This window comes from Mesitornis unicolor, unplaced genomic scaffold (assembly GCF_000695765.1).
Source record: "Mesitornis unicolor isolate BGI_N332 unplaced genomic scaffold, ASM69576v1 scaffold879, whole genome shotgun sequence".
Classification (NCBI taxonomy): domain Eukaryota; kingdom Metazoa; phylum Chordata; class Aves; order Mesitornithiformes; family Mesitornithidae; genus Mesitornis; species Mesitornis unicolor.
Genome location: NW_010207741.1, coordinates 1,524 through 27,820, shown reverse-complemented (window position 1 = coordinate 27,820; position 26,297 = coordinate 1,524). Strand labels below are relative to the sequence as shown.

At 46.5% G+C, this 26,297-nt stretch overlaps 2 protein-coding genes across 2 annotated transcripts; one reads left to right on the top strand and one right to left on the bottom strand.

Annotated features, from left to right (window-relative positions):
• The first annotated feature begins 644 nt into the window (after positions 1–644).
• ZYX (zyxin) lies at positions 645–8,398 on the top strand. The gene is made up of 9 exons (XM_010192202.1): positions 645–660; positions 1,098–1,358; positions 4,339–4,529; positions 5,904–6,410; positions 6,711–6,852; positions 6,937–7,106; positions 7,262–7,440; positions 7,723–7,843; positions 8,264–8,398. The coding sequence occupies exons 1-9, from the start codon at positions 645–647 to the stop codon at positions 8,372–8,374; spliced, it is 1,698 nt and encodes a 565-aa protein (XP_010190504.1). The 3' UTR covers positions 8,375–8,398.
• Positions 8,399–13,993: 5,595 nt separating this feature from the next.
• EPHA1 (EPH receptor A1) lies at positions 13,994–25,015 on the bottom strand (the record flags this gene model as incomplete). The annotated part of the gene is made up of 14 exons (XM_010192203.1): positions 13,994–14,072; positions 15,020–15,175; positions 15,489–15,682; positions 16,291–16,440; positions 17,083–17,292; positions 17,679–17,740; positions 18,170–18,355; positions 18,459–18,581; positions 18,855–18,910; positions 19,695–19,791; positions 22,199–22,358; positions 22,462–22,586; positions 23,592–23,924; positions 24,860–25,015. Coding segments are annotated over 14 exons (2,087 nt in total), but the record flags the coding sequence as incomplete, so codon positions are not given.
• Between the last annotated feature and the right edge of the window lie 1,282 nt (positions 25,016–26,297).

Sequence of the window (26,297 nt, the reverse complement as noted above, 5' to 3'; positions counted from 1 at the left end):
ACATTTGTCAAAGTTGTCACACGCTTGTGACCTGGAGCTGTTACAGGTTACTGTATCTTGAATCCAAATCGTGGGAGCACTTGGAAGCGGGCGTGCAGGTCTTATCAGCAGCCATGGGTGAATTGGCGGCGGGCGGATGTTTGTGGCACCAAGGCTGTCTGTCCCAGCAGCTGTTATTGTCCGTGTGAGAGAGGCCTGCGGCGTGGAAAGTGCACTAATTTGAACATGCCAACTTGGAAACGCTGGCGCAGAGCCCCTGTGCTGGCGGAAAGCGCTATTGTGCTGGGGTGTAGGACTACAGCCATGCCAGGCTTTACAATAAAGCATCTGGCTTCATCAAGGTTTCTAGCACGGGTGAGATTTCTGGCCTGGATTTGCAGGACCGAGGGAATCCTAGAAATCTGGCTCTTCTCATCAGACCTGCGGCTTCTGACAGGGCCGCCTTGGCGGGGGCGGAGCGGGCGCCGGCGCAGGCCTGAGGGGTGGGCGGGAGCCGCTGTCGCCCTCGGCGGGGACAGGAAGGAGAGAAAGCGGAGGCGAGATCCGGAGAGCAGAGGGTTCAGCCCGGGGATGTGACAGCAGGGAGCTCCTCACACCTTCCCCTCAGTCGTTTTGCCTCTACTTGCGCTCCCCCCCTACCCGGCATGCAGGGGTCTGGCGGTAAAAGGGTGGAAGGGGCAGGGGGTTGCGCCAGGGTTAGGAGGGTAAGGGGGGGCATTAGCGGGGGCTGAGGTGAAGAGGAACCGGCTGGCGTTGCCGGGTAAATGGGGGTGAGGAAATGCTCATTCCAGTCCTGGGAGAGCGTGTTTGAGTGTGCGGGGCTCGGTGGATGATGCTCGTTGTGATGACCTCTCCAGCGTCTGTGCGTGCAGGGCTCTTGTGCAGCGAAGAGCTTGGTTTTCTCTGTGGCAAGGACCCCCTTGTGGATAATGCCATGCCCAGTCGAGATGGTGAAGCGTGCTGGCTCGTTCCAGCTGTCTGCTGCTGCCATTCCTCTTTTTTCTCATGTGCTGATCCTGGCAGTGCTCTGTGCTCTGCTCAGGCCTCTGGCCCAAGACTGACTTCATGCATCTTCCCTCCCTCTTCTCTCCTGCCAGGTGGTGAGAAGATGGCCTCCCCAGGTGCCCCGGGGACCCGCATGACATCCACGGTCAACATCAACATTTCTACCCCTTCCTTCTACAACCCGCAGAAGAAGTTTGCACCCGTGGTCGCCCCTAAACCCAAGGTGAACCCCTTCAAGGCTGGGGGTGTGCCAGAGCCGTCACTGCCCCCGCCTCCTGGAGCTGGTGCCCAGCGTGCTCAGATAGGGAAGGTGGGGGAGATCCCGTCAGCATCCATGCCCCTGCTGCCAGAAGGTACGTGAGGACTGATGTGGCAGATGTGAATATACACGTTTAAATTGTCACAGTATGAGGTCTGTGGCTGGGGTTAACGTGAGAACAGGGCCACAAGTGCTGTCAGTGAAGGATACTCTTGCTGTAGAGGCTGGCAGGTTCCAGGATGAAATACATCAACTGTAAAGGGATCTCAAAATATGTAGTATCTCCATTATGAAAGGAGCTGGGAAGGCAGTCCTGTGTTGCACTGATGCTGGAGGAATGCAATGGATTTTTTTTTATAGAATTCCCTGAGTGCATGATTGTGTAACTGCAGTCAGTTTCTGGCCAGCGCATCTGAGAGCAAATGTGTTGCAGGCAAGTTTACCCTGATGGTGATGAATCATGCTGTTCTTCTTGGTTCATCTCGGCTCAAGTTGCTTGTCTCTGACTGTAGAGATCCCTCTCATGGACTCTGCAATTGCCATCTCTCCTGCTGGAGATGGGGAGGAAGAAATAAGTGCATGAAAAAATGGTGGAAGTGATCGTAAACAGGAAGTGAGACTTGGAGTTTGTATAGCTTGTATAGTTTTATACTTTTTCCTAGTGGTTTGGGTTGGGCGTGTTTTCCTGCGTAGAGTGACTTCTTGCTTTTGTGTGGTTTTATTTTTTTTTTTCTTTTTTTTTTATTTCCTGTGGTGGTGGGGTGTTCTTTTGTTTCATGTTTTGTTGGTTGGTTGTTTTTGTGTTCTCTAAAAAGCAGAAAGTTCCTGATTGTGTGGCTCCCCAGTTGGAATGGATCAGCATGGGCCCACCAGAAATTTCCATAGAGACCTCTTGCGAATGCTTGATGGTACATATTACCCCAAAACCTCTATCAGGGTGCAGCTCAGTCAGGACACATGTTCAGATAATGCTAACTGCTGTTTTAAATGTCTTTCCTTTCACTGTCTGATGTAAACTGTGCAACACTGGTGTTTTCTAGGTTAGCATGCTAAGTTAGTGGGCAGCTGACCTGATGCTAGGAAGGCTGGTCCTGTGCTCAGAGGTGACAAATTATTAAGCCTGTTTTTTCCATTTCTTAAGTCACAAGGGCCTCTCAGAGAATTGTACCAGCTAATTCTGGTGACATTTTTCTCATATGTTGTTGGCTGGAATCTTGTGTCTGTAATCTAAGGTCCCGTTTTAGGCTTTATGGTTTTCTGCTGTCGTTGTATGGATTAGGGATGTGCCTGTTGGAAGGTCTCAAACCGACACAGACACATCACCTGAAGCACAGTAGTAGACAGATGGATGTTAAAAGTTACTTTGCAATATACAGTGCGAGTGGAGGATTGAGTGTTGTTTTCTCCACTTCTCCCTTCCTTATGAAGCTCATTATGGAGGAACTAACTTGACAAAGATTAGCAAAAGAAACATTTGCCTTAAGCAGCCGTGTCACCATTGGGTGAGGGCTGCCAGCAGGACATCTGAAGTACAGAACCACCACCAAAACTCAGTTAAATGCATCTGATTTGATCCTTCTCTGATGCGTCTTTTCAGTCCTCTCCCTTTCCCAGACACTCCCCGAACAAACAATAGCATAACATAAAGGCAGAGCAGTTGGTCTCATTTCCTTAAGTGACAGGATGACCAAGTTAATATTGCTGTGGGAATGTTATATTTAGTATTGATCATTCTATAAATCTCGTATAGTAACTTTGTGGGAAACTTTGTGTGAATAATTAATAAAACAGGCTTTTAGTGCATCTAAACCAACATGACAGCAGCTCAGGGCTTTGTTTCTGCAATATTCTTGATCATTTCAATAAATCGAAAGGCAAGCGTGTACAAACTTGATCCCAAACTGTAGTTTCAAATTAAAAATACCAGCATAGTATTACTTCCCCCTCCAAGCAGAATTTCTGTGGCACAAGAAAGCTTGAAAGAGGTGCTGCATACCACTGCAGTTTATGCGTTCCACTGGCTAAGAAGATTTCAGCTTTCATTTTCCGACAGGGCAGTATCATCCCTCTAAGGTTACAGATGAGAAATCCTTATAAAGTCTGTTTACAACATCTGGATATAAAGACGAGACAGTTTGTTTACTGCTGTTAGAAGTGGCACATGGAGTAGCAGGAGTGAAAAACGTGGTCTTTCACCCTACTCCTGGTTGGAGCTGGCTCAGAAGAGTGGTGGGTGTCCAGAAAAGGGATGTGGACATTATGTCTTGTTGTCTTCAGTGTTCTTTGCTGCTTGGATGAGAAGAGAACAACTTCTCCCATACGTGGTGAAAGAGGATTCACATTTATTTGTGTTGTAGTAGAAAATGTCTCTCTTTGCCTGTTCCACATCTTTGGCAGACAGGAATTAAGTGGAAAGCTATGGGTTTTTCTTCTAGGAGATTGAGGCATTTGGGTGCTTTTCTGCCTGCTTAGAAGGGTTCTGGAAAATTTCTCATGTCCTAATCTGTACAGGGCATGGGGACATTTTAGCCTCCAGAAGGAAAGCTGTTTTCATCTCCCAAAAAAATAAAGAAGTTTCAAAGATGCCTCATATGCATAAGGGGTAGTTTCTACCCCTGCTTTTTTCGCCTGCTTGTTTCTTGTAGTGCTTACGAGCCAGCTGCGAGGGTTCAGCTTATTTTCCTGTAATCATGCAGGCTCTTCAGAGTCTTGGGTTGTCTGCTGGCATTCCTTCTCATGCTGTTCTGGATTCAGCTATCTAAGCCAGTTACTGGCATATGCAAGGGACCAAAAAATGAGAGGGGATGAAAGAAATCAGAGTGGGAAAAAGCACAGTAAGAACGTGTTTTGCAGTTAAACAAGAAATATTCCCAGTGACTAATTGCAGTAGCTACTGAGGAAGGTTTATGTGATGGCAAATAGCTTTGGACAGGGTGAAAGCCAGCCTGCAGAGTTTGGCTGTCCTTGATGGGTCCTGGGGATCTACTTGTGGTAATTACTTCATGACCTCTCCTGAGGTTTGTGCTGACTAAGAAAAGATCCAAACTCTCCTTTGTTTTCTTTCTTCCCCCTAGAGCTGCCGCTGCCACCTCCTCCCCCACCTGGAGAGGAGGCAAGTTTCTCCTCAAACTGTGCTTTTCCCCCACCTCCACCACCCTTTGAAGAGCCTTTTCCACCAGCCCCAGAAGACGTTTTTCCTTCTCCTCCACCTCCACCGCCTCCAATGTTTGATGAAGGGCCTGTGAGCCAGGTACCTGCCCCACAGGTGAGTGCGGTCAAGGGAAGTGTAGTTTCTTGTGATGCTCTGTGTGCTGGGATGGCTTCTCACTGCTCTCTGAACTCTGCACCAGGAAGCCCTGGGGTCTGGGAAAGCTGAAAATGCTACCAGCCCATGGACCAGCATAGGTTAGGGTCAACTGGCCAGGCTACAGCTCTGCATATGAAGGACCTGGTGGACAGGGAGTTGAACGTAAGCCAGCAATGCACCCTTGTGGCTGTCGAGGCCAACCACATGCTGGGCTGCATTGGTGACTGTAGTCAGCAGGACAGGGGCAGTGGTTACTCTTTTGTCTGTCTTCGGTGCCGGTGAGGCTGCATCTTGGAGGACTGTGTCCAGTTGGGCTCTGCAGTGTAGTAACCCCAGCGGAATTCTGAATACCCCAGCAAAGGGTCATAGCGATTGGAGGTTGGAGCACACGATATGGAGCTGGGTTTGTTTAGCCTGCAGAAGAGGAGCTCAAGGCAGGGATCTAACTGCAGTCTGCAGTACCTAAAGGAGGGCTGGAAGGAAGACAGATGCTTCTTACTAGGGCACAGCAAGAAAACCAGAGACAGTGAACACAAGTTTCAGCAAGGGAAATTCCTTTTGGATGGAAGAAAAGCTTGTTCCCTTCCAAGGGTGGCTCAACACTGGCACAGGTGCCCAGAGAGGCTGGGGAATCTGCATCCTTGGAGATGCTCAGAAATCACCTGGACAAGGCCCTGAGCAACCTGGTTTAGCTTGGGAGTTAACCCTGCTGTGAGCAGGGTGTCGGACTAGAGACCTCCAGATGTCTTTTCCCACCTAAATCTCTCTGTGACTTCCTTTGGGCAGTGCATTTCCCCACTGTTTGTAGACCCTGGAGACTGTGCCCTGTTCATTCTCACCAACTTGCTCTCCACTCGAAGCAAGGAGCAGATCTGTACCACTGTCCAAAGTGTCTAAATCTGCTGTTGTAAGGGGCTACACCCAGTCCTCTGGCTGTTCCTGTAACGTGCTTTGCTCCCTCTTTCCTCATGGACGGTGGTGTAGGTACGTGGCAAGATGAACAGCGTTGATCTTGAGATTGACTCACTGTCCGTAATGTTGGAGGACATGGAGAAGAATGACCCCTTCAAACCCCGGGTGAGCTCCCCAGAGTGTTGCAGGTGGAAGGAGAGGTGACTGGTTTGCTGAACAGAGGTAGTGAGAAGGGTGCTACTGAAGATGAAAGTGTCTGGTTAAACCATAGCGAGAAAGTGTACATGAAGGACCAGAAAGCTCTGGGAACTCTTAGCATTGTGGGTCTGGGATAGCTGCTGACTTACTGCTGTAGACAGCATATTTTCTATTCCACCTTGCTAGTAACTGCCTGTTTCTCTCTGTTGCTTCCCTTTACAGATATTTCCAGGATCCACAGGTTCTCTGGAGAAGCCATCGGCCCCAAAAACCCATGTGGAAATACCATCTGCACCCAGAGATGCTCCTCATTCCTTTCCTTCCAAGTTCACTCCAAAGCCAAGTGGAAGCTTGCCTTACAAGCCTCCTGGAGTAGATTTGAACCCTGTCCCAGTCCCATGGGCAGCCCCACAGCAACGCAAGGAGCCCTCAGCACCAGTTCCTCCACCCCCCTCTCTCCCTCCTGCTCAGACTACCCCTAAATTCAGCCCACCTCCTGTTGCTGGCTCTCCCAAGTCTGGATCCAAATCGGGTGCCAATGTTCCCATGGCTCCCTCAAACTCTACGAGATATCCTACCTCCCTTCAGACCCAGTTCACAGCCCCTTCACCTTCAGGTCCCTCCTCTCGGCCACAGCCTCCCAATTTCACCTATGCCCAGCAGAAGGAAAGACCCCAAGTGCAGGAGAAGCCACGTCTCACAGAGCAACCTGCTGCTGCAAAAGACTCGGTAAGGAATAGAGCCACGGGGCCAGTGCCTTTGGACAGGCACAGCATCACTGGGAGTGAAACTGGAGGATGAGGAGGGAGGGTTTGTCCCAGGCTAGCGGAGACTGTTGCCTATCTGAGTGAGAGATGTAACTAGAGACAGTGGTGGAGAGGGATGTAAAGGTGGAAAGAAGCAGGCACAGTGGATGACAGATTGTTCCTTAGAAGGAGTCAGAAAGGAGAGAGAAGCAGGTTCATTAGGGACAGGATGAGAGGGAGTCTGTGTATGTCGTTTAGGATTGAATGTTTCCTCTTCCTGCAGCATAGACCCACAGGCTCCAGTGCAGATCCCCCTAGGGGAAATTCCTGTCTGACCATGAAGGAGGTAGAAGAGCTGGAGATGTTGACCCAGAAACTAATGAAGGATATGGAGCATCCACCCGCAGCAGAAGCTGCTACTTCTGGTGCGTTCCCTCAGTGGACAGCAGCAGGACTAAGACTGTGTTGGGTTTTCCTCTCTCCTAATCCCTTTCTTCTTCTACTGACAGAACTCTGCGGCTTCTGCCGGAAGCCCCTGTCACGAACTCAGCCGGCTGTGAGGGCCCTGGACTGCCTTTTCCATGTGGAGTGCTTCACCTGCTTCAAATGTGAGAAGCAGCTGCAGGGGCAGCAGTTCTACAACGTGGATGAGAAGCCCTTCTGCGAGGAGTGCTATGCTGTGAGTCACTGGGATGAAAGCTGCTGGAGAGAGCCAAGCGTGCTGTGTTTGCTCCCTTTCTTTCCCTGCCTCCTTCCATCTTCCCTGTCCGTGGTGCAGCCTCCCAGGGGTGGGGGATTGGATTAATGTCTTTCACTTGTTTCCTTTGGGTGCAGGGGACCTTGGAAAAGTGCAGTGTCTGCAAGCAGACCATCACAGACCGGATGCTGAAGGCCACTGGTAACTCCTACCACCCGCAGTGCTTCACCTGCGTGATATGCCATACCCCTCTGGAGGGGACCTCTTTTATTGTGGACCAGGCCAACCAGCCTCACTGTGTGGATGACTACCACAGGTATGGAGAGAGCATGTGCATGTGGTGTCTGAAAGAAGGCAGATTCCCTCACACCTGTTTAATTTTGCTGCAATGTGGGGTTGGGTTGCCTGTGTGATCTGTTGGACGTGAAGTTAAAAGCGAGTCAGCAATGAACCTTGTAGCGATTGAAGTCTTTTTGCACCTAAACCTCTTTGTGATTTATTATACCTCTGCTGCTCACGCTGCTGCATGGTGGTGAGAAACCTGTGTTGAATGCTGCTATGGTGGTCACGGTCTCCTCCGTGTTTCTGTGGATTGCAGGAAGTACGCTCCACGCTGCTCAGTCTGCAGTGAGCCTATCATGCCAGAGCCGGGGAAGGATGAGACGGTGCGTGTGGTGGCACTGGAGAAAAACTTCCACATGAAATGCTACAAGTGTGAGGTAAGCCTGGTGCCTCCATTCCTCCCATCTTTCCCATTCCCATCACCGGCAACTGGGCCCCTCTGTTGTCTGTCCTGACCAAACACTAAGGTTGTTTTGAATGAATCTGAAGCATTTTAAAGCAGACTCAGAAAAAGACGACATTCACAGGCCACAGGTCCATAAAAAAGGACTGTGCAGGGCTGTAGTCTCTTAATGTCCCCGATACATCAACTGTCTATACTGGAGAATTACGCTGGGATCGCAGAAGGGGCTTGCTCTTCCCTCAAAATAGTATCTCCCGTTACCATCATCAGAGACAGAGCAGTGGGTTGTGAGACGTTACCCTGATCCACTGGGACATTTGTTACATCTTTGCATGCATTTAACCTCGCTGGTGGCTGTCCTTGAGCTCCCTCCCTCTTTTCTTTCCCTGTTTAGGACTGTGGGAAGCCCTTGTCCATTGAAGCAGACGAGAACGGGTGCTTCCCGTTGGATGGGCACGTGCTGTGTATGAAGTGTCACACTGCTCGCGCCAAAACGGCGCGCTGAGGAGCTGGGAGTGGGCATCCCCTCGAGACCCCTGCACTCAATACTCTCTCCCTCCCCGCCGTTGTCCCGTCCCTCTGCCTGACAAGGCAGATCGCTACCAATGGAGACTACGCCAGCGCAGTTCTTTACTCATGTAGGATTCACTGCTCCTAGACTTCACTCTGCACACCCACCAAGAAAGGACCTCTTCTCCTGTTGCCACTTAACTCCAGGCTGGGGATGATGATCAAGGTGAGTGAAAAGCTGTTCCCTGAAGGAGAAGGACCAGACCTCCACCACCGCCTGGTGGAAGCAGCAAGAAGGACCTGGTGGCAGGTGCTGGGAAGGGCTGAGCATTCTTCTGCTCCACGCAGCCAACAGCGATGATTTGACCTGACAAGGTGGAAGATCGGCACCACTTCTGTCTTCAATTTTATATATATTTTTTTCTCTTGTGCCATGTCATTATCAGGACGTCTTTCCCTGCCCCTCCCTCAGTAAAGTGTGGAGGCAGAACATACTGGGAATCCCTGTTGCTGGAAAAAGCTAACTTACTATAGCTTTCCTGTCTCTAATGGATTTTGTTGGCTATGTCTTGTCACTTTTTTTTCCTTAGCCAGATGAAACTGGCAGTGTTTGGAATCTTACTCTGTTTCTGAGTTTGGAAACTTTTTTCAATCTTTTTCCCTCCCCAAAATGAATCGTTTCCCAGTGTGGTTTCTGGACAGCCAGGCTGGGCACCAGAGTAGCAAAGCAGTCCAAAGAATGCATGTTTACAAATACAGACCGTCATCAGGACGGGCAGCACGTGGTGAGGAGGCATATCAGTGCGTGGATGAGGATTTGGCAGACTGAGGAACGTCTTCCCTATTCCAGTAGGGATTCATTCATGGCTGTCAGTGAAAGCTGCAGTGTAATTGCAATGCACTGTCTGGCTCCAAGTGTTACTGCACTGAGCCCCATTTCCTGGACTAGAAACTCAAACTGAACAAACCTTTTGAATAAGTACACTGTCCAACCACTGTTTGCATTCAATAAAATGTGGGTTTTTTCCATTACCGTGTCTGCTGTGTTTGTTCAGCTACCCGTGAGAATTGCTGTGTTAAGCAGTCAGACTGTATGTGTAGTTGCTGTTCCACCTAGCCTCCAGAGATGATGAGTCTGAAAATGGCCTTTCCTCTCTCTACCTCTTGGTCTCCCTTTTCAAAATTACAGCAGAACTGCTTGATGGTATCACTGGGAGGCAAGTTATTAATGATCCACTTGCATGAGACTGGAATAAAGTGGTCAATTTGCTTGCTTTGCCTGAACTACTACTATTTGGAGTGCTTGTGCTTGAAGTTTATGGTTTTAAGCATGGCACTGTCTTGGTTACTGCAGGTGAAACTCCTCTTTGTGGTAAGCATCAGTGCTTCTACACTTCAAAGACCTGAAACCTGCTCTTGTTCTCTTGCCAGTTTCGGGAAAATCTTTAATGACTCCTTGCAAATTGATCCAGTAAATGCTTTGAGGTTTCCTATAGGCTGAGGGAAGAAGAAACAACTTGTGCATTGCTTTCTCTTTTCTTATCTTAGTTCTTGCTGGTTTGTAGGCATTGTTTTGAGAGGTTGTTTCTGGATTATGTGATTAAAAGCCCACAACCTCCAAGGAGCACAGAGGAGAGAAATGATAATGGGGAGAGAAGTACTCTAACCTAGCTCCTCCCAGAGCTACACGAGGACTATAGCCCCAGTGTCTGGGTATGAAACTTGTCCCACAGAGTCAAGGGGAAGGGCTTTCTGGGTCACGTTATAGATCAAGGGGAGGTTAGTCCCTCTGCAGGACATAGGGTGTGGGGGGAGAATATCGGGGAGCTGTACACCACTTGTTATGAGATGTGAAGGGGCAGGATCAAGGGCAGGAAAAGGGAGTGATCAAGGAGAGGAAACAGCATAGGAAAACTGGAGGGAAAAGGAGCACAGAAAGGCTGGCCACATGTACACAGTATACTTGTCTGGCCATGCCCTGTGTGTCATCAGTGCAGTCTCCTGTCTTAACTTTTTAAATTTTAATTAAGAAAATACAACTCTCTTCAGTGCATGTAGAGGTCTAAATGCCAGCTGTAGGTGTATGTGTCCATGTGTAATCACTAGCAAAACTCAGAGTAGCTGGTAGGTGAGTAGGGTAAGAGACTTCAGAGCCGTGAGTTGGCATGGTTTTTATGCGGGAAAAGAGTCAGCTGCCAGAGCTCCCAGGAGGCCCAAGCAAGCTACTTTTGGGTCTGGAAGTCAGCTACTGCTAAGCCTGGACCAGTTTGCATCTGACTGGGAGACCAGGGGATCCTGGGGCCAGCTCAGTACCAGATCATGCAGCCAGCTGCTGGCTAGCAAGTGTTGGACACTAGAGGGATCCACAGTCTGTATGTACTTATTTCCCACTAACAGGTTCGTCCTGATCAGCCAGAGAAGAGAATAGGATCAAGCTGTTTGTGCTGCGCTTGCATGACTGCTGTGTTTTCTGCCTCAGGCCAGTCATGTACAGTGTGTGCATATATATATATATATATATACACACATGCACACATTATATACATGGATATTTTGTGTGCATGAGTGCAACTGGGAATACATGCTCGGGCTTGCTACTGGCTGTACCTGAGGACATGGCACTGAGCAGCCTTGTCTCCATCAGGCCAGCTGATTCAGCAGCTCCTCACAGCTGAAGTTGGAAGGGACCTCCCTGCTCAGGGTCAGCCAGAGCAGGTTGTTCAGGAATGTACCCCATCATTTTTTTTAATAGCTCCAAGGATGAGAACTCACAACCTCCCTGGGTAACCTGTTCCAGTGTTTAACAATTCTCACAGTCAGTTTTTTTCTTACCTTCAAATGGAATTTATTGTCTTTTTCTTTGTTTCCTTTCACTGGATACCATTGAGGAGAAGCTCTTCCTCTTCTTCACTCCCTCCCATCAGGTATTTATACACAGTGATGAGTCACCCATGCTTTCTCATCTCAAGGCCCAACAGTCCCAGCTTTCTCAGCCTCTCATATGTCCAATGCTGCAATCCCTTCTAAATCATAGTGGTCTTTTCCTAGGCTTGCTCCAGTAAGCATGTCATCCTTTGTACTGAGGAGCCCAAAATTGTAGACGATGCTCCAGATGTTTGACCAATGCTGAACAGAGGGGAAGAACTGCCTTCTTCCAGCCACTTCTGATGCACTTGCCAATGCAGTCCAGATACTGTTGGCCTCTTTGCTACAAGGGCACATTAGTGGATCATTCACTAAGACCTGTGAGTCCTTTCCTGCAAAGCCACTTTCCAGCCAGTCAGCACCCAGCATGTAGTGATGCATGGGGCCATTCCTCCCCAGTTGCAGGGCTCTGCATTTCCCTTTCTTCAGCTTCCTAAGGCCCTTCTCTCCCCAGTTCTCCCATCTATTAAGGTCCCTCTGAATGGCAGCACAACTACCTGATGTATCAACCCCTCCCAGTTTTCTGTCATCTGCAAGGATGGGCTAAAGTTTCCATAGGCATGACACAAGCTCATAATCTTGGGTCAGGGCTTACCTTCTAGCCTAGATATCTGCCATGTAGCAACTTCTTTATGTATTATCTATACTTCACGTTACATATACGTGTATTACTAAGATTGAGGTCACACTAAGAGCTTATCTTGTCGGCTGGATCTCTTACCATAGTTGCAGTGACTTGAGTAGCTGAGGTACGTGTATACTATGCTCCCTTGTGTATACGCTACTGCTTGCAATGTTGAATAAAAACCAGCCGTCTTGCTTTAAGTTGCAGTTGCTTAGATCTCTGCTTCTTAACTCTTTATCATTTATGGTTAAGCAAGACGTTCCCAGGAGCAGGATTCTTAATTTATAGCCTTAAGAATTTAAAGCATTATTCAATTATGGAAATGCTGATAGCTATCTACAGCAAGTACCTGATGGCTGAATGGCTGGCACTCACGTTCTTCACCAACCTAGCCTTAGCTCAAGCACATACTCTTCCCAGGTAGGAAGAGGTTTTTAGGAACATCAGAGTGAGGCTCTTTTGTTGGTTTTTTTTTATCCTCTGGACAGTCTATTCTGCAGGAGAAAGAAGTACTACTCACATGTATTTCATCAAACCACAGCAGTAGCTTCTAATACTTCTCTGGATGGATACAGCTGTAACTGGGTTTAGAGAAAAATGTCTGGAGTGATCAGCTGCATACATATCCTTCAATCATAATGCAACTGCATTTCCACATTTTATCTGCAGTTAAATGGACAAATGTAACAACTGAATATGGATGTAAGGACCCCGCTGGAACTTAAGATATATATGCTAAAATAAAGGTCTCAATCATATTTGAAATAAGCCAAAGAACTCCAACACAGGTTTATTTATAAAATATTATTTACAGTCTCTTAACTGTCTTGAGTTCTGATAAATAATAACGTTTCCTCCACACAGAAGGAATAAGACAGACCACTTACACATTTTTTCTGTTACAAATACCCTATCCAGCAAAAAAAAGGCTATTCTCTCTTTTAAAAAGGCGCAGAGAAAAATGGGTACCTAAAGGGTTTTCTGTACATGGCACAAATAAAGGTATGAAGCAGGCTGGAGAGCTGTAAATCTCCCTGCTGAAGTGTGCATGTGCAAAACAGCAACATGCTGAGGTTACGTGGTCACACAAGTCAGAGCAAGGTGTGCTGCTGCTCCCAATTTAATAGAATCATAGAATACCAGGCTGGAAGGGACCACAGGGATCATTTAGTCCAACCTCTCAAGGTAAAAGTAGAGTTTAAATGAGATGAGTCAGCAGCCTGTCAAGCTGACTCTTAAAACTGACCAGTGTAGGGGAATTTACCACTTCCCCTGGGAGATTGTTCCAATGTCTGATTGATCTCATGGTAAAAAGATGTCTTCTGGAGTTCAGTCAGAATCTCTCCAGAAGCAACTTGTGTCCATTACCCCTCGTCTTTTCCATGTGACCCCTTGTGAAAAGGGAGTCTCCGTCTTCTTGGTAGCCACCCTTGTACTGGTACATGGTAATAAGGTAATAATTTATCCTCCAAATAAAGAAGTACACCACGAGTTGGTGTTTAAGGCAAGAAAAGTTGAATTAAAAAAATATATCCCTTACCAGCAGCCTTGTGGAAGACTGAATAGTTTGTTCTGTTGTAAAATAAGGAAGACAGAATACTGCTGAAGTGAGAAGAGACATCATACACCAGGGAGTGAATGGGCCCAATCTCTACATGTCTGTGTCCCTGTGTGTGTTCTCTGAATGTCCTGGTCTATCTGAAGTCTCATCTCCAATCTTAAAAAGTTATCCACTGCCCCCAACCCTGCCTTGTACATATCCTTATGTTTCCATGTGATACACTGAGGGTCTGGAACTCCAGTACGTGGACTACAGTGCTGCACAGAACAGACAACAGAAGACAGGGCTGAGAACAAGATCAGTGCTCTCAAACGTACTGATGGCTGCTGTAGAGCTAAAGCAAGGAGGAACAGAAATGAGAGCAGGCGGTGTTGCCTCACAAGCCTTTTCAGTTCTTGTTGGCTTGCTTTTCTTGTCCCAGTCACTCATTTGGAAGCAATTGCCATAGGAATGATTCCAAGTGATATCTGGTAAGAATGGGCATTTACCAAGCTTAAGACTGATCACTCTTTAAAGCCTTGGATGCTACACAGGATCCTCTTCTGGTGGCCCGGGAGTGACACTCCCATCTGTTTCAAGTCCCTGAAGGAAAAGGGAAAAGAAAGGAAAAAATTAATTGCTGTTCTTGCTGGGACTGGGATGCAGGCAAGGGCAGAAACAGTTACCAAGTATTAGTTCAGAAAGCTTCCTTTCCCTCAGTGCCTCCTCCTACATCTACATTTTCTCTAGAGGGAAGAAACTTCTATATGTTCATGCCCTTCCCTGGTAACCTCTGCCCACCCAGTCAACTGGCTTCTCCCACCTCGTGACTAGGCCTGTGCTCCCACTACATCAGGACTGTGTCCATGTCAGCTTGTGATGTGGGCCCTTCAACAGATCTGTCCCTGCGCTGTGCCTGCTCATAGTTTTATGAAACTACCCTGGCTGGAGCTGGCTATACATCTCCAACCCTACAATAGAACATGCCCATGTTGGTAAAGCATCTGACCCAAGTCCTTCTAAGGAGCCTAGAAGGACTTTGCTCTGTGATGGAACAGCACCTGGCTGATGTGGGGGGAATATCACCAGCCCCTTGGGAGTTCAAGGCAAGAAAATTCTCTGATGAAGTCCTACAAGGGTGGGGAGATGCTCAGGTTAGAGAAGTGTCTGCCATGTACTGATTCCCCTTGCTGTTTGTGTCTGACATGAGTTCAGAGCAGATCAGGCCCCTGAAGAGCCTCAAGCATGGACAGTTAGGGAATTAGTCTCACAGTATGGGCTGATCTCAATTATTCTGGGCTAATTAGAATCACAGAATCATTAATGTTGGAAGAGACTTCTAAGATCGTCAGGTCCAACCATCAACCTAACACCACCATGCCCACTAAACCATGTCCTGAATTCTTCCCTTTTAGGGCAAGAAGCCAGTTCACTTCTATTTAACTGTACAGAGAAGCTTTCCAGATAAATAAGAGTGCCTGTTCAGGCAGTGCAGGGACAGACACAGCTATTTGTGGTGCCTGCACTGTGGGAGCTTCGCCTGCCCTTACTCAGCAGTGAGCTCCAGGATGGACTCCATGGTGTCCAGGCCGGCAGTGCGGAAGTTGGAGATGTAGCGCTTCATGCGAATGGATTCCAGCCATTCAGGGATGGATCGATAGGGGATCCCATCAGATCCACTGCAGCTGGGGAGCCGGAGTGTCACCCTAAAGACAGAGAAAGCCCTCATTAGCCAGGCAACTACCTCAGATGGCCAGTACCATGAGACAGCAGCTAAAGGGCAAGCACCCTCTGCCCAAGCTAGGCCAACTTATCTGCTCTCTGCACAGTGAGGTCAGACTGCCCAGGCCAACGGCTGTGCCCTCTGTCACCATGAGAGAGAGATGACTGCTATCTCCTTCACACCAAACATTCAAGGTGCTTCTTGCCAGCCTGCATTGCTAGCACTACCTCTCCTCCTCCTGCAGACAGTGAAAATCTCCCAGTTAACCACTCCTCCTCCAGTAATAGCCTGCTTACCTGGGATCAAAGTCTGCAAGAGGCCGGAGGAGCTGGGGACTCGACATGAAATGTTGCAGCTGTGCCCGGATTTCCTGAAAATGAGGCCTCCTCATCCGATCATGTGACCAACAGCTCTTCATGAGCTCGTAGAGGATAGATGGGCAGTCCACAGGTGGGGGGAGACGGTACCCCTCCTCTAAGCTTTTCATCACCTGCACAGAGGACAGAAAGAAATCTTGCCAAGAGCACAGGAGTGCTCTTTACACATAGATAAAGTAGGGTTTGGGCAGCACAGCAAAGGATCAGGACACCTAAGGGAAGTGAAGTGGCATATGCAGGTACTTTCAATCCTTTACCAGCCAAACTCCCATTTGCCGTTCAGGGGACGTGTTCATGAGAACTGAGGAACAAATGATCCTGGCACAGGCCTGGTAGCAAAAGGAGAACCATACTCTGAGGAATAATTTCAACAGTGTGTGCTAACCTCAAAAATGTGCTAAACCTAGAATGAGTATGAGACCAGACATAATACTCCAGAGCCAGAGGAAGGGGAGAAAGAAACCAACATATAACAACTTCAGACCCAAAGGCCATGGCTGATTTAATCAGTCTTTGGCTCATTGCTGTTGGCACTTGGGTTCAGAGGCCCAATGTTTATTGCCCTTGACTTGGTGGTATTGATTTTTAGCAGGGAGGGAAACACAGCAGTTATGCATTCAAAAGAATGTCAAGAGTGCAGGCCGAGGGAGATCTACAGAAGTTGGACCTACATGCCTTGTTTATTTTTTTTTGATCAGCACTTGAGCTCAGTGCTTGTTACCTCTTGATTGGTCATGTTCCCATATGGCTTGTCACCAAACGACAGCACCTCCCACATGACAATGCCAAAGCTCCAGACATCACTGGCTGAGGTGAAAATTCGATGAGCAATGGCCTCTGGGGCTGTCCATCGGATGGGAATCTTACCACCCTGCAAAAGAGCAGAGACATAGTGTATCCAGCATGTATCATTGAGTTGCAATTCTCCAGTACTTTCAGGTAAGGAGCTTACTAAATGGTTCAAAGACTCGGTGCACTTCACTTGAAGTTATATGTAACCACCCCTGGGGAAACTTCCAAAACGGAAAGAAACATCTTGGAAAGTGAATGAGTTTAAGCCCTCTTGTCCAGTTGAATGCTACACAAAACCACTGCTGTGGGAGTAAGAGCCTGACACCAGTCACAGCCCCACTTTGAATAACACCAGACATGAGAATCACTGGAACATTTATTGAAGGGAACCTGTAGATGTCTCTAGCCCAAACCCCTGATCACAGCAGGACTATCTTAAAAGCTAGATTTAGTTAATCAAGTCCAAAAGATCAGACCTCTTATTTCAAAACCACAGTTCCTCTGAATCAAACAAAATCAACATGGACTCCAAACAGGAAAGCAACACCTTCTGAATCACCCACACACTGTGATTTGCAGTTCTATTATGGGTTTTTCTCAGAGATTTTCCTTCCTAATCTTCCTCATGCCTGGTGTTTCCTATTGTGAAGAAATTCTGCCATTTTTATCTAGCAGGATCCCCCATTTCATTTATGAGACTGAGGGATTGTTTTTGCATTACCTTGGTTTCATAGGTTCCCTCCGCATCATTTTCCAATATTCTGGAGAGACCAAAGTCAGACACCTTGCACTGAAGACCGCGTGTTACCAGGATGTTGCGAGCAGCCAGATCCCGGTGCACGTAGTTGTATTCTGAAAGGTAGGTCATGCCAGAAGCTATTCCCTGCAGCATGCTCACAAGCTGCACAGGGCTAAATTTTTCCTCATTCTCCTGCATGAAAGAAGAAGTGAGAGAAGATCCTGGTCAAGTGACACCAATCTGCTTGCTTTCTAGCCTTATCAGCTTGGGAAAGTGGGCATTGGTGAACAAGCAAAAAGGCAATGCTGCAGCCCAAGGATCCAACAGGTTCTCACTAAGGGACTAGTGGTGGTCTCCAGAGTCATCATTAGGCACCTGCATTTCAACTGCCAAAGACAGCACTCTGGACACCGAACAAACTGGATGGCATCAAGCTTCAACTGCTGAGATTGACAATGTTAGTGAGCAGAAAGTAAGTGGATGTCTAGATCTTATTTTCAGTCTTCTTTTAGGGTCCTAAATCCAGGCCAAGTGCAAGTTCCAGCACTACACAAGCCTATTACAGATTGGAGACTCACCCGGAGGAAGGTATCCAGTGCTCCATTCTCCATGTACTCAGTGATGATCATCATTGGTCTCCCTTGAGGAAGACAAGAAGGTGTCAGCCTTTTTGCAGTTCTCATACTCTTGCTTTTCAATGCTTTCCACTTTGCCCCAACACAGAGAACCATATCCAACCCCAACCAACATCCCTACTCCACTGGCACAGCTGGCTGACGCTTCTCCTTAGACGTCCCAATGATTCTGTATTCCCCCATGTCACACATACAACCCCACAGCATCCCTTACACTATGCCAAGTTCTTATCCACTCCCCAACCCAAGAAGACCTCTCCTAACACTGCCTCATGACTCTGTTGGAAATCCATACCTCTCCTTCCCTATTCATTCTCTGCCATAGGCTCACATGACAAGGCCTGCCTTCTCCCAGCACAGCCTCTCTGACAGAATCCTCTCTAAGAAAGGCCCAAGAAGTGTGCCAGTGTCTGCTCTTTCCCACACACACTTACTTTTGGTGACAACTCCTTCCAGACGCACAATGTTCGGGTGATTGAATTGCCCCATAATCGTTGCCTCGCGCAGGAAGTTCCACCACTGCGAGTCTGAATATGTTGACTTCAAGGTCTTGATGGCAACCACAATTCGTTCTTTCCCTGGGAGCCGCAGAGACCCACGATAGACCTCCCCAAACTCCCCTGAGGACAACCAGAGGCAAAAGGTCACAGATGAACTCAGGAATAGGCAGTAAGATAACAGCATGGGGGAACTAAAAGATGGGGAGAGTGACAAGTAACTCACCCTCTCCAATCACATTCTCCATAGTGACACAAGAGATGTCCAGTTCCTTAGTGAATTCCAGCACCCCTTTGCTGGGGTCATCATATGGTTGGAGGTCTACATAGGGCTTCAACCAAACCTTCTCTATGGTAAAGGGAAAAAAAAAGAGCAAATTAACCTGTCATTCCTTCGGATGAGCTTTGCAGGGCAAAGAGCTACAGAAGCAGAGGTGAATCCACAGGATTCTGACAACGGCAGTAAACAAATCTACCAAACATACATTGAAGACTAAAGCTGTTTGGGGAACAGGCAAATTACATCAGAAAGTCCATGCCAGTGTCTGGTTTCAAACTACTGTTTCTTTTCATTCCTTCCAACCCATTCCATCCCTGGTTCTACCATCCCTTCAAAGCTCACCTCGATCAAAGCCCGAAGTATTGTAATCTGGCCGTGCTTGTCTCCGACGAGTCTGCCTGGGACATAAGAAGCAGCCATGAAAATAAAATTGTCAGCAGATAGCAAAGAGAAAAGTAAGACTTCCAAGGGTGTCTGCCCTAGTTGGTGAGGGACAGAGCTCAGAGTAGTGCAGAGCAAAGCGGGACTAGACACTGCACCTACTAGGGAGAGTACAGCTAGCATGAAAATGTGATGCTTCATTTACATTTAGAAATGGAGCTTTGTTTCCATGCAGGTAGTTTTGTTCATCCTTCTGCTTGCTGAAATACAGATGAACTTCTATTTATTTTATGTTTTCTTTACACTTTCAGTATAATACCTGATCTTCTTAAAACCAAACAATAGCAGCTTTATAGATATTTTGAAAATAAGTAGAATTTCATATATGGGTAGAGGACCACTAAAGTAATGGTAAATGGAAAATGGTTTGAAATGACTGGGTATGTGTATTGTCCACTTAATTGATCAGCAGCTATAGAAATGATTATACCATAACAATATTTTTATTCATCTGTCATGGTAACAGTATGATAGTGCTGGATTATAATAAAACTGAGAAATCCCATTGTCCTCAGCAGCAAGCATTATCTTACAGACATATCAATCCCTCCAGTCTTGGTAACTGAAGTTACTTACTGAGACTCATTCCGTCTTGCTGCACCACACTGGTCTTACTCTTTCTTCTCTAACTAACTATTTAATACCCTTTGAGAAAGCAAGGCCTCCCTTCCTTTCTCAAGATTCCATAGCTCAGCTATTCCTACATCTATATCTTTCTCAATGCCAAAAATCAACACTCACTTTCGCCGAAAGATGAGAAGTCCCAGAACTAGTCCAATAAATAGCAGAACTCCAAAGATAATAGAGACTATGACTCCACCAGACAGAGCTCCCGTGCCTGTAGAAGCAAAGAGAAAGGCCATATCATTTAAAAGACCAAGAACCATTTGTCTGGAATGTAGCAAGTGGCTTCTACCAGTCCATAGTCTTAGGTAAGCTATGGCTATTTGTCTTCCAGGCAGCAGACCCATCAGGTTTGAGTCCTATCGTACTGTTATTCATGTGCATGGAGCACTTTCTGGTGAGTATCTAGTCAACCCTCATCTACAGAGTCTTGGTCTTCTTTGTGAGTAATTTATCCCTGTGTCTGATCTCCCACATAAATTCCATGACACTTGCAAAAACGAAGAACAGCTGTTCCTTCCCTCCCACTCCTCTCCCAACTGCTCTTTCAGATCAGACTCTGCTTAGTCATAATTTAGACTATGACACAGCAAAGCCATGATTTTCCCCAACAGCCTAACCTGACTCGCTTCTTGTTAATGAAATTAACTTCCTCCCTCCCCTTGCATCAATATCTGGAGTTGGTCCTTTGCCTAACTGCCTTGACAGAAACCACTGTCTGCTTAGGGCTTTTGAAACAAGCAGGTACTGACTTCTGAACTTGCAGTCTAACATCATATTCCTACTTTCTCAAAACTAAGCAGCAGATGGTTTCATTTTGTGGTTGGATAGCACTGGGATAGTATTCACATAACTCAGATTGTCTTCTTCCATTCAGATTCTCAAGCTAAAGCCATCCATTTCCATACAGTGTAACTGGATTAATCAGAGGAAATGCTAAATTACCTCTGTTGGTGAAGCATGTGTTTTTAAACCTATCCCATATCTTAAAAAGCTATTAAAAAATAAAAACACATAAATGAAAAGTGTTCATATCCATATCTAATGAGGATCTACCTTTTTTCATTTTTTTCCCCTGAAAAGATTTAGGGAAACATCCAGAAGAAAGAAAATTCCCAAAGTAATTGTTTCAATGAATGAGCAGATTTTAAAAGAAGGAACAGCTGCATGACAACAGTGTCTGGAAGTGTTTCCTAACATCCAGTCCAATGGTCAGCATCTGTAAAGCCTATCTAACACTTGTTATTCTTGCTCAATTTGATGCTGACTCATCCCACTAAAGTTATTAAAAATCACCAGCTTAGTTAAGCAGAAATCAGGAGGCAGAGCTAATGTTCTTTTTTGTTAAAATCAAATCTTGTTCCACTACAATCCCTAGACCTTCACAGCTAAACGATGCTTCTAGAATTATCAAAGAACTCCTTCCACAAAATGAAACCTTGCTAGCATTTCTTTTTAATCCCTTTCATACTCAAAATACCTTTGTCTTGACATAATGAGATGATCATTTTATTTTAAAAAAGCATAATCTTGAGTAAAGTATTTTCTAGCATGCCCTTTTATAATCAAAACCATCTAAGGTACATGTTAGCTTACATATTTTCCCCAGAGCATTTGTGGTGCATGATTCTATTGGTTAAAGATCATTTATGTCATCATCATTTGGCACCGTGACTTCATGAAAATTTCTCAAAAAGCTTCTGGTGCCAAAAAAAGCCCAATCTGTAAATGACATTCCAGTCATGGTATCACAACTCCTTATCAGCCTTTACACAGGTAACTTAAGTTACATTGAGTTACGCCCTTGCTTGCTTCCACCTCCTTGTTTCACTACAATAAAACTAGCACTTCAAAGGCATCATTTCAATGGATGCATTTCTAAAATTATCCACAGGGCCAATAAGAGAACTGTGAATGTGTGGGATGAAGAGAGAGCAAAATCTATCATTGAAAACTTTTGATAAAGTAGAAGTCTCTGGGGTAACCCAAGGAAAGAGGAGGTTGGATGTGGGGCCTGCATGAGATGTTCTTTGACACAGGAGAAAGGTCTTCCTTGCAGAGGCCTCAACAGCTTAGCCTTCTACACTTTGTGCTTTGGTGGTGAACTTTTTTCAGCAGCACATACCATCCTTTTGGGCAGAGTTACATTCAGGGGCTGGACTACATACAGTGGAAGTTACAGAGCTGGGGAAAAAATAGCAGTGACGTCCTTTGAGTTCTCCTTTTCACTAGTAACTTCCACACAAAAGGAGGCATATGGTTATAATTTTGCTAACATTCAAACTTAGAAACATTAGCCAGAATCAAAATGTCATTGAGAAGAAGTAGACAAAGGGCTGATAAGTAATTTGCCAGTACAAAACACAAACCTGAGACTGATCAGTTTTGAAAGGGGAAGCATAAGTGGATTTTATATGACAGCAAGGAAACAGGATAAATGTCTCCTTGTCCTACATTTTCACAAGGCAACAGGCTCGGCCCTGCTGACAAGGAACTCAAGGGCACAGTGTCTGTGCCTTACAGCTGGCAGAACACAAAAAGAGAACCATGTACCTTGCAAATTCACAATCTGACAGAGAAGTGAGCTTCTCCCAAATGAGATACTAGTGGTTGTCCTCTACCTGGTGGAAGGGTGCGGAACTCCTGCTCTGGGGAGTAGGGCCCAGGCCCGAGGGGTGTGATAGATCTCACACGAAGCAGGTAGGCTGTGTCTGGCTGCAGGTCTGTCAGGGTGACATTTGGCTCAAGAAGATGCTTCACTGTGTAACGCGCCTCCTCTCCCTGCAGAAATAAAACAGGGTCAACTAACAAATACACGCTGAGAAAAGAGGACATTTCCACCCCTTTGGGTGAAAGGGGAAAGAACAAATAAGGCAGGCCTCACCTTCTCAAAGAACATGACCTCATACTCCACTGACGTCCGGCTGCGCTGGCGCGGGGCAAGCCAAGAAACAGAAAGACTGCTGTCATCTCTTTGGGTCAGGATAAACTGGGATACTGTCACTGGAGCTGCGGTGGAGAGCAGAGAACATAAGGAAGAAACACAAACACAATGCAGACTCAGTTTGCTCTCCACCAGAAGCTCTCTCATTTCCTTCTCTGGCCATACCATGCAACTGGAAATGACTCTCATTGCCACTGCCACTGCCACTCCCTCATCTTCCTCTTCTGTGGTGAAAGGGAAATGAGGTCTCTGGCTGTAATTAATTGCTTTCCATGAGTAGTATGCTTCTACCCAAACAGTGGAAGCATAACTTTGGCCCTCAAAACGAAATCAGTGTTCCAAGAAATTACATTTAATCCTGCACTGCACTGAAGGTGTTCAACTTGAAATAAAAATGTTAGGATTCTATGCTCTTACAGCAGCAGTAACACAACTACCCTGAGTGATTTATGAATGCAGCTCCACTTCATAATGGTACAGTGAAATTCAGCATTCAAAATCTCTCAGCTGACTGCAAATGCACGCTGTTCATGAATAAAAAGATAATTCTCAACAATCTGCAAGGACTGAAGAGTCAAGCCTGTTTCTCTCCTTGCCCTTCATCACCAGCAGGAAGTGATGAGGAAAGCCAAAAGTAGCTCTGCTTTTCTAGTTCAGAGTTGTGCTGCCCCCACACAGCATCAGGAAGAAAAGTTCTATTTTGTCACTAAGTCAGTACTTGGGGAAAGCATCAATGCTGTTAAGCGCTTTTCTATAATAGCCAAACTAGCCATCGCAAAGCTAAACTACAGAAATGTGTCAAGAACTTACATGTTTTTAACATCCTCATTGCTCTGTGCTTTCAAAGCTTTTTTTTTTTCAGTTACAGCAGGATTTCTGTTGTGTTTAGTCAGATTTTTTGCAATATATGGACTTTACATGTCAGAGGCAGAGGTGCCTTAGAGCCCTTATCATACCATACCAAGACATGTGGCAGACAGATGGAGAAGATGGAGAAAGCTTAAACATTCACAGAGATTCCTCTTCCTTTTCCTGATGAGCAGGAAGAACTTCCCTCTGCTTCTGCTAACCTGAATGTCCAACTGCGACCCAGACAGCTGGAGCAGTTCTCTGGGGAGCAGGTCCCATTCCCGAGACACCATTGTGGGCTTCAACAGTGAACGTATAGTTGGTGTAAGCTTCCAGGCCGTCCACATCCACAGCAGGTTTAGTGAGACCAGAGGCACCGGGGGAGAAAACCACGTTGGCCTCACACGGCTCACACAACAGGAAATGGCAGCGCTGGCAGAAGACTGTGTAAGTCAGGTCCTTTCGCCCACCGTGGTCACTGGGTGGCTGCCACCACAGACTCAGCTGAGTGCCAATAAGGGAGAAGCTGACATTGCGGGGAGCTGAGGGGGGACCTGTAAGAAGCACAAAAGAAACTATTAGATCCAGCTGTTAACACTTAAAATACTGTTGCAGTTTCCCATCTGCTGATGCATTTCGAATGGAGCCCTCAACCCTCTCAGGAGCCTACTCTTCTCCTCTGATCTCTCATCCTCATTTCCCAGTGTTTTGTTTCCTCCCACATCCTTGTCCACAGAGCCACAGAATTACTTGGGTTGGAAAGGACCTTTGAGGATCATCCAGTCCAAACGCCCTGCCATGGGCAGGGACATCTTTCACTAGATCGGCTTGTGCAAAGCCCCATCCAACACCTGACCTTGAACACTTCCAAACATGGGACATCCACAACTTCCCTGGGCAACCTGCTCCAGTGTCTTACGACCCTCATTGTAAAAAAATTCTTCCAAGTGTCCCATCTAAATCTACTCTCTTTCAGTTTAAAACCATTGCCCCTTGATCTGTCAATACAGGCCATGATAAAAAGTCTTTCTCCATCTTTCTTATACGCCCTCTTTAAGTATTCAAACCCACAATGAGGTCTCCCTGAAGCCTTCTCTTCACCAGGCTGAACAACCCCAGCTCTCAGCTTGTCTTCATTAAGAGAGGTGTTTCAGCCCTCTGATTATTTTTGTGGCCCTCCTCTGGACCCGTTCCAACAGGTCCACATCTTTCTTGTGCTGGGGACCCCAGAGCTGAACACAGTACTCCAGGTGAGGTCTCACGAGAGTGGAGTAGAAGGGCAGAATCACCTCTCTTGACCTGCTGGCCATGCAGCTTTTGATGCAGCCCGGGATATGATTGGCTTTCTGGTCTGCAAGCACACATGGCCAGCTCATGTCCAATTTTTTTGCCCACCAATATCCCTAAGTTCTCCTCTGTAGGGCTGCTCCCAGTAAGTTTATACCCCAGTCTGTATAGATACTGTTCTTTCTTTCTATCTGTGACTCACGGGTGCAAGCGACATTCTGGCCCTCCGAAGGTGCTCGGTAGAAGCCTGCATTGCAGGAACAAGACGTAGCCCCTAACTCATCAGACATACTGTTGGGGGGGCACTTCAGGCAGCGTTTAGTCTCCAGGGAGTGACGGTAGAACCCTCGCTGGCAGACTGTGAAAAGACAAACAAGCCAACATAAGGTCAGTAAGGAACCACCTGTCAGTTTTGTTCAGCTCCTTGAACACTCCTTTAGCTGCTTGCTTTTCTTCCATTGTCTTAGCTTACAGAAATATTTAAGCTGGAAGGGACCCCTGGAGGTCACTTAGACCAATCATCTTCTCAGAACAGATAGAGAGGAGATGCAAATGCAAGGTAGGATCAATGTTAAGATTGGACTTGTAGACTGAAGGGGTGGGGATCTCATTCCTCACAGATGCTGGATGAAAACAGGAGCTGGTCAACCTCAGGGACTTCAACATAAACCCAGACTGGTCCCCACCTTGCCCTTCAAGCTTTCCACATCATAAATAAGAGCTGTAAATACGAGCTCCAAGTCCTTGCACTCCTCAGAGTCCTCTGCTTGCTGATTTCATATGGGACAGCGAGGGGGCTATTTAGCAGAAGCATTTTTTCTGATAACAAGTGTTGTACCAAAGCATCACCTAGCAGGGCCCTGGGGAATATCTATCTATCTTTTTCTTTAGAAAAACTATCACTTTGCCTAACAGCATTGAGCGTAACTGGTTATGGAGCCAACACAGACTGCAAGAGAATAGGTGCCACATTCTTTCTATTTCCAGTCCTACAAAAATAAGCTGACACATCCTTCTCTACGTATTAACACCTGACACTCTGTCTTTGCTGCATTCCTATTTCCTTGATCTACAGGAGGATTAGTCTGTCTGTTAGTTATCTCAAGGTTAATGTATCACATCTGTAGGTGTGTAGCAAGAAGGAAATGAGTGAGGGAGGCTGAAGAAACTTGTGAATGTAAGGGTTTACTAGCCTATGCTAAATGAATCTATCAAATACTCTTAAACTAAAAAGAAATAAACAATCTTTCACTAGTCAGATGGTTGAAGAATGCATACATTAGTTTTATGTCACAACTACTACTTTGCATTTAACTTAAGCATTGAGGCAATGACCCTTTTCATATTGCACTGTAAAAGCAACAATATCCCATGCAATCCCTCAAGAGATCCCAGTGGAGGAGGTCCCAGTGTTCAGTAAGCTGACACAGATGGCTTACTGTGGTGGACAGAAAATGATCCTTTATCCAGAAGACAAAAACAATCCAGCCATTCCTACTATGTATGTGACACAAAGGAACACCCAAGGAACCTAAAAAAATTTCCACTAACGAAGGCCAAACAAGACTTCTCAGCATCAGCCTCAGGAAGAATCACTATCCTCACTGTACATTGAAATCTCTCCCTAGATCATCATCAGA